Below are 13,417 nucleotides of genomic sequence, written 5' to 3' on the forward strand. Positions count from 1 at the left end.
CCTGACTATACACCAAGGCCAAAACAGCACAAATTGGTCCCCAGGGCAGCAGTGGGGATCCAGTCTCAGCACTAAATTGATGCCAGCACTAGATACAGGAGGAGAAAAGCAAAGGGAAAACCAGTTTGTGGGCTTGAAATAAGGGGAGATGGAAGTAAACTGAAATGTCAGAGGGAAGAATGTAACATAACAGATTGTGCAGGCTGAGGAGAGATTAACAGGTACTAGAAGAAATCAAAGGACATGAGAGAATTCAGATCGATTTTGAGATGAGCAGCATGGAACGTCCTTAGCAAGGAGCATGAGGACATTAAACACAGATGGCAAGATCTGAATAAGCAGGCAGACCTGAGAAGCTGTTAAGGGCTAGATGGAGGAAAACCTTAAAATCCAGAAGTGAAGAGGGTGAAAAGTATGTGAACAAAGAATGTCTAAAATAATAATAACTTCCAAATCAGAAACAATAATTTTAATTATCTTGATGTTAGAAAGCCATACATAAACTAAGCAAAGGCAGTGTAAGAATAATTTTATTTAGTATTTTGGTAACACGATACATCTCGAAATTACCATAAAATTTAGCTTGCTGAACAACTCCATACATTTTAAATGGATGCTACTAAATTTGAATAACTTCACAGATTATACAAGGTGTTATTTGACCAACAGCTATATAGTGTGTGACCCCCGTCAGACATTAACTGTGTGAATTGAAGTTGCATTAGTAGCAAATGCATAGTTAAAGCTCTTGGAAGAGTACAAAATTGCAAAAGCCATTTTTATTAAAATATGAATTGGTGATCCTTGCATTAGAATAACTATTCAATTGAAGGTTACATCCTTTACATATATTTTTTTAATAACAATACTTACTAAGGTACAAGGAATACTGTCATGCTAGCATTTGATCTAATGTAGATCTCCATATGAAAATGCTGAATATCTTATAAAGGTTTTCACAGGCATAGGCTAAGTTCTGGGACATCACAAACCTGTACATAATTCAGAAAAACACCTGAGGTTACTCATTGTGTATGTAACAGAAGGCTTTTTTAGCTTTGAAAACAGAAGATAGATGCCATATGAAGTCAGAGATTTTAAACAGGTACATTACTACTGTGTGGAGTTATGGAGCAGTACTTTTAGGTTTGATTCAGGTTTTTAAAATCATTTGTGAAGCTTCTACTTAAGAAGATGAGGATTGTGTCATTAACCCAGCAGAGGTCTGTCACTGCTGCCGACGTGACTAAGACTGACCCAGTGCAAATCTTTCCTCCCTTAGATCTCAGCAGAGCTACTATACTGTGCAGCATTGCACCATTATTTTTCTAGCTCTACTGATACCTTACTTAGTACCAGGCAGGACCCAGCAAGTCATGTGAGGTACTCTCATTTCTGATGGATTTTGTATGTAATTGAAGGTGATCGGCAGCTTCAAAGAAATGCCCAACACTTTTCAAAATCAGGCACTTACATAGGGTTGTTTGCTCTTTAGAGAAATACATGCTGTTTTGTGTACAAAAACATTAGCCAGAGGTTGGAGGGCATAAATTTCATGCATGTGTTTTACTTTTAAATAATTGTTTTGGAGGGTGGGTTTTTTTAAAATTTAATGTCCTTTGCCTCACAACAATTTTCAAACTACTTTTTTTTCAGCTAATGGTTACATTAATCAGGACATTTAATGTTAGTTTTCCTTCTGAGGCTTCATTCCAAGCAAATCATGCTAAAATTACCTATTGATTTTTGGATATTTGATTTAACTCTACCTAACAGAATGACTAGTGAGCAGGGTTGCATTTGCTGTATTTGCCTTACTCGAGGCTTGCAGCATGAAAGTTTCAATATAAAACCTCCAAATTCTCCAAATTCTCACTTCTAAATACCTCATCTCATGTGGATTTTATTGGACTTACCCGTGTGCCTAGGGACCGGGATGTTAACTCTTTACTAGAGAAATACAAAGTTCAGCTATAACTTTGTAAAACTTTCTAACTTAAATATCTCCTTCGTTTGTGAATATGCTAAAGAACAGATTAGCATATTGTTTTCATTTGGTGACATCAAATCTGATCTTTCAAATCTTAATGAAAAGTTACAATATTAGGACATTCTATTAATTCTCATACAAAATATGAATTTTATTTTCAAGTCTATTTTCTTTTAGTCATTTATGTAAACACTTTGAAATGTTAAAGGCAAGACTTGTCATTTTACGAAAAATTATTTGAATGTTTATTATAAAGGCATTAATGAACATCCCATCAGTCACAACGCAGGAGCTGCCTATGGCAGTTTCCAGTGGAGTGAATTCAGAGATGGGCTGCAGTGTTCTGATCACCCCTTCTTTCTTTCTTTCTTCTTCTGTTGCTTTTTTTTTTCTTAAATAAGAAATTTCACTTTGGGATGTGGAGTCACTGAAGATGAACTTAGAGTTAAGGCACAGCACATGGAGACATGGAGAAGATTGTACAAACAGTTCCTGGAGATGCTCCAACCAGTTAGTAGATAAAAGGCACTTTACAATGGCAACTTCTGTGAACAAGCTAGAAAAGAAAAGGCTTACTTTCAAATTTCATATGTTTTATCATTTAATATATTAAAATGTTTCCCTGGCTCTCCTTCTAGAATGAAAAAGAGGACTGAATTATACCTTGTGCAGTTTTCCTTCCTGCTCTTGTAACTTGTAACATAGGCTAATTTCCAAAAAGAAAAAAAAAATATAACTCATTTAAGTCTAAAAAGAGAGAGGGATTATCTTTAAATGCAAGGTTTGTTGCCTAGGTATTTGCTGACAGCTGATTTTCATTGGCTGCTTTCTCTGCTTGCAGTCTTTGGACAGCCTGATCGAGCAAATCCATAGTATCTCTAAGCGTAACATTCAAGGTAAATGGCTTAGGTTTAATGGTCAACCCATAGATAAAGTCCATTTTAGGCTCCTCATTTGGATTAGCAGTAAAATTGCACTGATGGACCAGTATGGAGGTAAAGAGAAACAGCTGCATCTTGGACAACTCCTCTCCAATACACCGACGTTTTCCCACTGAGAAAATCATCACGCTACTGGTAAGATCTTTATTGATGAAGCCATTCTCATCCAGGAATCTTGTTGGATCAAAATCCTCTGGGTTGGACCATTTTGCTGGATCATGATTCACTGACCACTGATTAACAAAAATCACTGTGTCCTTGGGAATGAGGTAGCCCATGATGAAGGTGTTGGTTGTGGTGGCGTGGGGGATAGTAACAGGCACAAAGCTGCTAAAACGCATGGATTCATACAAGAAAGCCATGATGTAAGGCAAGTGAGGCTGATCTTCAGCACATGGCAGACGGTCTCTTCCAACAATCCTGTCCACTTCTTCCTGCATTTTAGCCTGCACATTCGGATACCTGTCATTTAAAGTAAGACATGTGTATGTACATAACACTTCCAAATAAAAATAATCCTTGATGTAAACATTTTTCACAGAACCTCACCCTTCCCCTAAATAATGCAGTTTGAGCAAAGTTTAAGTATGTTGCAAGAATGTGCAGAACTTGGTGGAAAACTTCGAGAGAAAAATCCAAACTTCCTGTGCAATGGCATTTTAGATTTGCTCAGTTTTTACTGTAATATAATATGTAATTGATTCTCAACATCATAAAATGAAATTACCTGAAAATGGCCTAATATTACTTCTCTCTTCTAAATATTGGGCTTTCCATGGCAATGAGAATTTGGTTTTCCAGCTCTGTATGTGACTTCTAAAAGTTAGCATGGAGTTTATTATCACTAGACATATTACATACATATGAAAGTCTGCAGGTTCTTGAACTGAAAAAGTCCCTGCTAGTAATTGTCAGAATAACTTTATAAACACCCCACTCTTTATGTGTGTATATTTTTTCTAATTAATATCAAAACATGTTTTCTTTATAAAGTAGTTTAAGACAACTGTCTTGAAGTCTGGATCATTTGAAAGACTACATAGTAACCAAACATCAAAATATTAATAATTTTTACTTATGTGCTTTTAGATAGGCAAAAGAAAACGTTCCTTCAATGAGCCTTTATTTGCCTCTTTAATTATTCAAGTTTGGTTTCTGTGTCCTTTGCTTTTCTTCCTGCAGCAGGTCTGCCTGTTGAATGCTGGGCAAATGGGGAGAAACTCAACAGGTTATGTGACCACTGGGCATCATACCCTCAGCTCGAAGTGTTAAGTATTTGCCAGTTTGTCAAGCAGCATCTGAGTAGATATGTTTTCATAAGCCTACAAATTATGCGGATGATGAAAGAAAAAGCCAGGACAGGCAAGAAAATCAGTGTTATGCCGCCTTCTATTAAACCACCTTCCCAAGCTGAGATTTTCCCCCTCGGAGACCTGGTGCCAGGGCAAAGAGTATGCAGAGGGGTGTGCTTGCCCCCGCGGCTGCCCAGGTGGTGTTCCCCAAGTCACGCCGCGGCGATAAGGGTACACACTGCCGGCAAATTAACATAATAGCGGGTTTGTAAACCGGTGCACGAACTCTTTATCTTGCTTAAGCAGTTGTTATCCTGTTCCTATGATCTCCTTGATCTTGACCTGGTAAAATCTGTTACTTTCAGGTTTTATTCGGTTGCCTTTTTGCCAGCTTCTCGTTATGCACCATTGCCCGACCGCCACATTATATTTTTTTTTTCCTTTCTTATCTTTTTTTCTGGCAGGCTTCCCAGAGCTCCCGTGTTAGTTAATCGGAAGCCCCTGCGGTACCCCGGCACCAGGCGGGCGGGCCGGTCCCTCAGACCCTCGCCGGCAGCGTCGTTCCCTCGGCTCTCCCCGCACCGAGCGGTTTCGGCGCTCCTTAGGGCCGGCTTTCACCGCCGAGGGGTGAAATCGCCCAGCGGCGATTGTGTCCGGGCAGCGCCACTTCCATGGGGATCCCCCAAGGCTGGCGCTGTCACCGCGACGCCCTGGTCTGACCCCCGTGTCCCTCCCCAGGGCAGGTGGGGCACCCCCGTCTCCCGCCTCCGCCCCGTCGACAACTACCTGATGAGGAAGATGAGGAGCCAGTGCAGGGCGGTAGAGAGGGTGTCCTGGCTGGCGCCGAAGATGTCGGTGACAGTGGCGGGCACATGCTCGACCTGCAGCCGCGGCTGCTCCCGCTGCAGGCGGATGAAGGCGTCCATCAAATCGCGGGGGGCGGCCCCCGGGCGCAGGCTGCGCTGGTGCTGCAGGAACTTGCCGCGCACGAAGCCGTAGAAGTCGCGGTTGAGGTCGCGGAACGCGCGGTAGGCGGCACGCACGGGGCTGGGGAAGCGCTGCAGCCAGGGCAGCGCGTCCACCAGGCTGCCGGCGCCCACCGCCCGCCCGAACTGCTCGTTGCGCCCCACGAGGCGCAGGAACTCGCCGTCGCCGTGGCTGTAGCGGCGGCCGAAGCACAGCGCGCTCATCACGTTGGCCACGGCCACCACCAGGACGCGCGAAGGGTCGAGGAAGGCGCCGCCGGCGCTGCCCCGCACCAGCAGCGCCACCAGCGCCCGCGCCTCGCCCAGCAGGTGCCGCTCCAGCAGGCGGCGGGTGGCGGGGCTGCCGGTGGAGAAGGCGCGCACCGTGGCCTGCGCCGCCCGGCGGTGCAGCTTCCAGAGCTCCGAGTAGCCGCCGAAGGCCAGGCTGAGCCCGCCCGACACCAGCTGGAAGGACGGGAAGGGCGGCCGGCCGGCGAAGGCGGCCCCCTGGCGGATGAGGGCCTGGCGGATGGCGCGCTCCCCGTTCAGCACCACCACGGGCCAGCGCCCCAGGCGGATCTGGAAAACGGCGCCGTAGGTGCTGGCCAGGCGGGCGAAGGAGAGGTGCGGGGCGCTGCCCAGCTGCGCCGCGTTGCCGATCAAGGGCCAGGGGAAAGGACCCGGCGGCGCCCGGCGCTGGCCCTGCCGCCGGCGCTGCTGCAGGAGGAGCTTGCCCAGGTGGATGGCGGTGAGCAGGCAGAGGAGGAGCAGCAGGGAGCTTTGCAAGGGAGGGATGCTGCGCAGGGCTTCCCCGAGCCTCTCGAGGGCCATGCTGCAAGTGAAAGGAGAAAGTAGGCGGGATGCGACCCTCAGGAAGGGCTGGGCAGCTCGCCGTCGCCCGCAGGCAGGGAGAAGCTGGTTCCCGGGTAGCCGAGGGGACAGGGGCGCGCTGGCTTGGCGGAGTGGAGCACCGTCAGCCTTCTGGTGCTCCGAATCGGGATGCGTCCTTGTTATGAGCTCCTCGTGTGACTAAAGCCCGCCCGGATCCTGTGCGAAAAACAAGGGATAATGGATAATTTAGTGGTAGGCGCTCAATAAGGGATCAAAATAATATTCTACGTTGGGGCCGCTGCTCTTTCCCTCTCTGTAGCGAAAGTTTGCAGCGGGAGATCCAGAAGGTGATGTGTGAGGCAGAAAGGGTGTCAGGAGGATGCTCTCTCCTGACGAGCCTTCCGCAGATGCAGGCAGCTGCCGTGCGCTGAAGACAGGTTCATCCCGGAGGTGCACATCGTTCCTCATGAAAGAGCCCCTGCGAGAAACGGGCTCCCAGCGAGGACGTCGGAGCTTCCCGCTGCTCCGGAGAGGAAACCCCCGCACATGGCCACGCAGCCCCTTCTGTCCTGAGCCTTTCCCCCCTCCCCGCACCTTCGTGCCCGTGGCGGCAGCGCATGCTGGCGGTCGGCGGCCCCGGGGATGGGCTGCGGAGGATGCCTAAGGTCCCTGCATGGCAGAGCTGACTGGCCCCGCTTCCCATTCCCGTGGCCGGGACCACCCGCTCCTACCGTTTGCTCCAGCCTTTCTGAGGCAGCGAGGGGTAGGAGAAGTGAAATAAACGGCCACCTTGGGCGCCTGTAGCAGAACTGACCTGTTGCACACTTCGTCCATCCGAGACTTCGGGAAGGATGGAGAGGAGCAGGGCAGCCGGCGGCAGCTCTAACGGGCAGCCCTGAGAGGAGAGCGGCGAGAGCGACGTTCAGATCCCAGCCTCTGGGAAACTCATTAGGAGCCCCGGTTCCTGTCACCCGGAGCTTGGCAGGTCATGTGCAGGCAAATGCCAATTGCACCCGATCCCAGCGCAGAGTTATTATCACCTTCCCAGCGCTTTAACTCTTCGGAGCTCGCCCCGCCGGCAACCACCTGCCTGGTGCAATCCCGCGGACCGGAGGCGAGCGGGCTGCAGCCGCCCCCTCCCTCCCACCCGTCTGCTGGGCTACGGGCACGGGGTCACCCCAGCCGGCTGCGGGGAGTGAAGGCGAGCGGCTCAGAGAGCGGGGGGCGGGCGGCCCGCTGCCCCCAGGCTGAGCCGGAGCCGGAGCAGCTCTGGCCGGGAGCCTGGCGTTGGTACTCGCGGCTTTCAATCCGCCGGTATCCGCCGGCGTGCCGCAGATAGACCCGCTGACAAATCCCCGCTCCCTGGCCCGTCCCCTGGCTTGAGGGGTCGCAGATCTTTGCCAGCTACCCTTGGGCCCCCACCAAGTGGAGCGGCTGAGCCGCGGATGCTTTTATGGCCGGGGCCAAGTTTTGACGGAGGAGGTGCTGGGAGGGGAGCAGGGTGGCGGGCGGGCTCGCAGCCCTCTCTGTTGGGAGGCAAAGTCTCGCCTGCATCTTGGGGGCTGAGGAAGCCGGAGAGCTTCCCCTCCTCCGCCTGTCGCCTCCCCGTTGCGTGCGGAGCTTGCATTGCGTGAGCCGGGGCTGGAAAGCCTCCAGCCATCTCCTCCCCGGGCCCCTACCCCTCCTCGCAATACCTGACACCGGCTCGGGGGAAGGAGACAGGGAAGCGCTGGGCAACTCGCACCCGGGGCGGCCCCGCTGCCCTCCAGCCTCGCCCCCACCCAGCGCTCGCTTCTCTCCTGCTCACGGCGATATTTTACTCTGAAATCTGGCACCTCCGCTCCCCCTCCCGCCCCCAGGAGAGCTGGCGAGGGGCGTGTGGATGCGGAGGGCCAGGCTCCACACCCCCCCAGCTTTCCGGCGCCCCAGGGGAAATCGGGGCTGCAAAACCCACAGGCATCAAGGAAACCGTTCCCCAAGAAATCGGAATGCTCTGCTTTGTTGTCGTTTTTGCTGTACCAAGCAAAATTTAAAAACACAACATTTATTTCAGATTCTCCACAGTCACGTCATGGGAAGAAAAGATGGTGTTTTGGTAGCATTTAGGGATTAGACAAAATTAGCTGCTGGGAGCCAGCCCAGCTCAGGGTGTGAACCCGGACCTGGCGAGGTTGCTACTACTTCTTTCTTTGCTAAGTGTAATCATGGCTGCTGTCACTGTCCCGGGCTCTTCCAGTCCGCAGTACTACCTCTTGCTCAGCCTAGCATCAGCCATCTCTCTCTGCATGCCTCAAGAGCACACTGTAGTTCTTCCTGTCATTGCCAAGTGAAAGAGATGTCAAAACTACTTTTTCCAAGCAGTGCCAGAAAAAGTGAGCTCCCCTCTTCCCAGCCTCATGTCTGGAGTGAACTGGAAGAATCCTACAATCCAGCCAGCGCATGGACCAGCTGCAAAGAGTAGCAGATAGCTCCATCCCTATGGCAGGGAAAGGTTGGAGAGAGATTAGGCAGTTTGATCTCTCCATCACCACCACAAGGTTGAAACCAAATTTCACATGCTGTAACCACTCAGCTGTGGCCTGTCCCACCCTGAGGGCCACCCTTCCCTACTTAATTGGTCACATGTCAAAGAGACACAGACTTCTCCCTGCAGAGAGTGTTCTGGGCACTGAGTCTAAGTGGTTAAGGACAAGCTTGGATCAGTTACCTGCGCTCTGAATTATAGTGGTGGGCATTTGCCATTACCAGCAGGTAAATTTGCCTTTTTGCTGGTGATCGTGGTAATCAGTTGCTTAAAATGCAAGTGTCACACCTCTTGTTAGTAAGTTCCTAAATCCTTTCTTTGCTTTAGCACTTAAGCTAGTTGTAAGGCAGTCAAAGCAAGAGATTGCCATTTACTCCAAAGCAAGTCAAACAGATTCCATTCCAGCTCCCATGTAAATCTGAATTTGTAAAGAAACAGTGTCCTCAAGGTGGCCAAACTCTAATTTCAATTGGTAAGGGGAAGAACACCTCAGCATGGGGCTGCCAGAGGTGACAGGCTCTGCTGTTTCTAACCTCTGCAAGTGGCCCTGCACCCACCTCACTGTTTCGCGTCCATTTGGTGAATCCGTGTGGGTCCAGTGCACTGTATGCTTTGCATCCTATTGACATCAAACTGCAAGTGGGATTGCTTGCTGGCTGCTGGCAGGCAGTACAGAGGAAGGAGCATGTTTCCACTACCCTGAGCTGCAGATTCACAGTTATCATTGAATCACAGAATGTTAGGGATTGGAAGGGACCTCAAACGATCATCTAATCCAATCCCCTTGCCAGAGCAGGAACACCTACATGATGTTGTGCAGGAAGGCATTCAAAGAAGGAGACTCCACAACCTCAAGGCATGAGCCACATTTTAAGATCCCAGCAGCATGGGTGGCCCAGGTGAGAAAGTTGTGGAAGGAGTAATGTAGGTTCAGTGCCAGGCTCTCCTTGGCATGCCTTTTGCAGCTCCAGTGTCCCTGGAGCTGTAGGCTTTGTGGCTCTTGGAATCTTAACATGAACCAGAACCCTAATGGCAGGTTGGTCCTTGGACTGAGGTCCCAGCAGAATGGGTGCTTCAGAGGAGACTCCATGAAGGAAAGAGGTGATAGAAAGTTGCACGAGTAAACATCATCACCTACACGAGCACTTGGTAATCTTCTCTAGTGATTCATAAACACCTAGTGTCCAGTTTTAACCACAGTATTTAAAAGGTACAACCTCCATATCAGTACAGCCCTGGAGGCATCCACAGCTAATTTAGGTACAAGTTAACTGTAGATATTTCCCTTATCTTAAATAGGGTCATATTATCATCAGGTAGACCTTAGTGTTCTCTCTTTTATAAAGAAAAGGAAACCTTTGTGTATCTCAGGTATCTTTGTATCTTGGTGCCCAGTGCAGTCCAGAGAGCAGTGAGAAGACCATATTCTTTACCACTGCAGTGATGACACCCTCTGAGTGAAACAAAAGCCTGGACATGCTTTCAACAACTACTATGTTCCACTGCTTTTTTGTTTTGTTTTGTTTTGTTTTTAAATAGGTTACAGTTTTCCAAGTTGTTATTGATCCCCAGATTTTATTTCCTGAACAAGACTGCCATGCAAAACTAGCTTTCCTCTTAACCAAAAGTCCTGGTATTACAAAAGTGTGATCTTGACTAATGCTCCTGTATCCAACAGGAAATTTGGAATGTTCTTTTACTCTCAGATGTAAGCCCTTTTTTTTGCTGCAATACTCCCATGAAGATCTCCTTCCGCATTGTAAGCATTTCATCATCAATCACTTGCCATGCTATGCTTATTCTGATATCCATTGCTTCCCACTGCCTTCGAAACCCCTGCATCTTCATGTCTGGTATCCTTTTATAATCCTGAGATTTTTCTATTACACACACAGTTATCTTGTGTTTTACCAAGGATGCACACTACATCCATGGGAAGAAAACCAGACATTATGGCTGGATGGGTGCCTCATGGGAGAGCATCCATTGCTCACTTTAAATGTAGCCTTAACGTCCTAAATGTAGCTCTTAACCTTAGATCAGTTACACTGCTTTTTTACTTTTATTTTCATGATCTTCATCTAAAATGTATCACTCATACGCTGGGAGGAGAGGTACTGCGGAATGTACCACATCCCAAATGTATACTATACAGAGCAAGAGTTAGCTTTTGTTGCTCAAATTAAGTTACACCTATAAAAAAGATGAGAAGAGATGTCAGCAATAAGACTATCTTCTAATTGTCTTTCTTTACCAGGGCACCTGCTGCCTAAAGTTCCAATGAAGAGCTGTTAAAACTGCCTTCAGCTATCCTCCACGTTTCTGGAGAGTTTCAACTTCTGTCAGGTTTTAAGAGCTCCACGGTTTCACTCGGGTATTTTGTTAGCTTGTTTTAGATCTGAGTGAGTGCAGGTAACCACGCGGCACCCTGCAGCACAGCTGAACCCTTTGGCCTGTACCTGGGATCTGACAAGCCCTCAGTCTGCAGCTTCAGCTCCTGCACAGCATTGCACTGGGCTCCAAGTAGCTTGCACGAGAAATGGCAGAGAGCATCTTCTTCACCAGTGGGTTTAAGTCCAGTTACCTCCATCAGCTTCCCTGCAAATCACATTGGGCTAAAAGCCCTGAGCATATGTCTGGTTCCATGGTAACTGGAAGGTAAACTACACAAAGCCTCAGAACAGGCTCAACAAAAAAAAGAAGAGTTGGCCAGACCAGTGTACTTTTAAAAATCCCACCTGAAAAGATTAGCAGTGTTACCTCCCTGCACTGCCCTTGCTGTACTGCTGTGCTGACTCTACCGACCTAGGGTCCCCAGGGATTGTGATATTGTGATCTAGGAGGCCAGTGAGATAGTGTTCTACTTAAAATTTGGGTTTATTTTTAAAGGTTTGTTTTAAATGCAACTTGTAAATGATTTCAAATTTGACCTTTAATTGGAGCTAATGATCAGTACTAGTATTTACATGAACCAGATACAGGATGGTTCATAAATCTGGGGTTTGAATTTTGTTTTGTTTGGTTTTTGTTTGTTTGTTTTTGTTGTTGTTGTTTGTGTGTTTTAAAATTATTATTATTATTTGCTTGCTGGGAGTTATATATAAACCACACAACACCATAGACTATTAACGCACATCTTTTTTTCTTATGGTTCCAAAGCCAAAGTGTTTGGTTGTTTTTTTTTTTTTTTAAAATCTTCTCTGAATTCATTCAAAATTTATCCAGTAAGTGTGCTAAAAGAAACAGGTTATGATATTTAACTAGTGAATGGATGTATGCTCTTATTCCTACCAATATTTATAAACACTTGTGGATGCTTAAAATCATGATGTGTTTAAGATTTGAACACATTTGATTTCCTACACTCCAAATCCAATGAATGTTTGATACATTTATTTAGAATAGCAAGTTTTTATCAGGCTAGCAAAACACTCAATGTGTAAATAGCAATTCTTGATTTTTTTCTAACCATTCTATTCAAAACTAGAGTCTAATCAGGTGGGCTTTTAACATAGGGTAAAGAGACTTTTCCCACTAGAATGAAATGATTGTGCTGAGCTGAAGCTGATTTCAATTGTGAGGTGCAGAAGTAGCTGCAACTTTAAAAATGTGCTTTCTTTCTCAAAGACAAGACTACACTACATGGGAAGTACAGGAAGTTTGCAACTGAAATGAAAAAAAGGCAAAAAGGAACATCTGCAAACATTTCAAGGAAGATTTTTTTTTTTTATTATGTGCTCTATAGTTAAATAAAAACATAAATTATCTGGAAATAAACTGGCTATACTACCCACCTACATGCTTATAGGGTTACTCAGTGAGGAAATGGCGAAGCCCCATGCATTTTTGACTGCTGCATTACCTGAACTCTGCTCACTGCTCTAGCTGCGCTTGGGCTATTTCTAACACTCCAAATCACCAAACAGCTGCTAACAGCAGTCATTAAAAAATATACCAACCAATAAAATTTTATCTATAATTCCTCCAAATTAGCTTAACCTGAGGCCAAGTACAGGCAATACTCAGTCCTTACATCTGTGACATGCTATTTCAGGACTTGTGAATGATAAAAATGGGTTCTGTTTTAGTGTGATAATTTGAATTTCCCTGTAAAATCGTATTGCGGTGGTTGCCAACTGTTTCCATACCATGATCCTGTTACAACAAAAGAATGGATTTATGTCCCCACTCTTGCCTGCTTCCCTCATCTTCCATCCTTGAACACATCCACAGCAAAAAGCATGCTACTTGAGATTCCCTGGAATATCCTTATAAACCAGAAAACCAGCATTTAGAGTTCTTCCAGGATTAGGAATAGACACATCACATTCTATCATATGGAAAGGCAAAATTAACTAAGCTCTTAAGGGTATCTAATATGTCTCCCTTAAATCTTTTTCTTGTTCAAGAACCAATAAATGAGGAGAATTCAGAAAGCCAGAGGCTATTTTTAATTTTATTTGAGAGCCAGCTATCCCAACTTCATTCATAAGTATTTGTATTCTAGCTGTGCCAGTAAGCTCAGAAACCCCTGTACCATCATGCTGGGGGCTGTACAAGGCCCTGGAAAGAGCTTGCATCCACCAAGGGGTCAAAGCAGAGACAGAGCACGCCAGCCCTTCCAGTTCCCACTGCAGGCCAGAGGAAGCGGAGCTCACCTCCCTTGTGACTTTTTGTGCCATGTCACATCCACAGAGCCACCACACAGAAAGCGAACAGTCAGGCACAGGAAACAAAGCACTCACATAGCCCTTATATCAGGCTGTGAGATGCATGTCCCCACTTCTGAGACGTCACCAGGAATTTCACCTGGCCCTTCCTGAGTGACTGCCCAACCTTGGCACAGACAGACCTTCTGGAGCCCTTCAGCTGCT

At 47.0% G+C, this 13,417-nt stretch overlaps 1 protein-coding gene across 1 annotated transcript; it reads right to left on the reverse strand.

The window, feature by feature from the left end:
• Positions 1-443: 443 nt before the first annotated feature.
• On the reverse strand, positions 444-7,076 carry CYP1B1 (cytochrome P450 family 1 subfamily B member 1). The gene is made up of 4 exons (XM_082049154.1): positions 7,060-7,076; positions 6,834-6,914; positions 5,010-6,235; positions 444-3,393 (listed from the first exon to the last, which is right to left on the reverse strand). The coding sequence occupies exons 3-4, from the start codon at positions 6,017-6,019 to the stop codon at positions 2,781-2,783; spliced, it is 1,623 nt and encodes a 540-aa protein (XP_081905280.1). The 5' UTR covers positions 6,020-6,235; positions 6,834-6,914; positions 7,060-7,076; the 3' UTR covers positions 444-2,780.
• Positions 7,077-13,417: the final 6,341 nt, after the last annotated feature.

The sequence above is a fragment of the Streptopelia decaocto genome, assembly GCF_964273445.1.
Source record: "Streptopelia decaocto genome assembly, chromosome: 3".
Classification (NCBI taxonomy): domain Eukaryota; kingdom Metazoa; phylum Chordata; class Aves; order Columbiformes; family Columbidae; genus Streptopelia; species Streptopelia decaocto.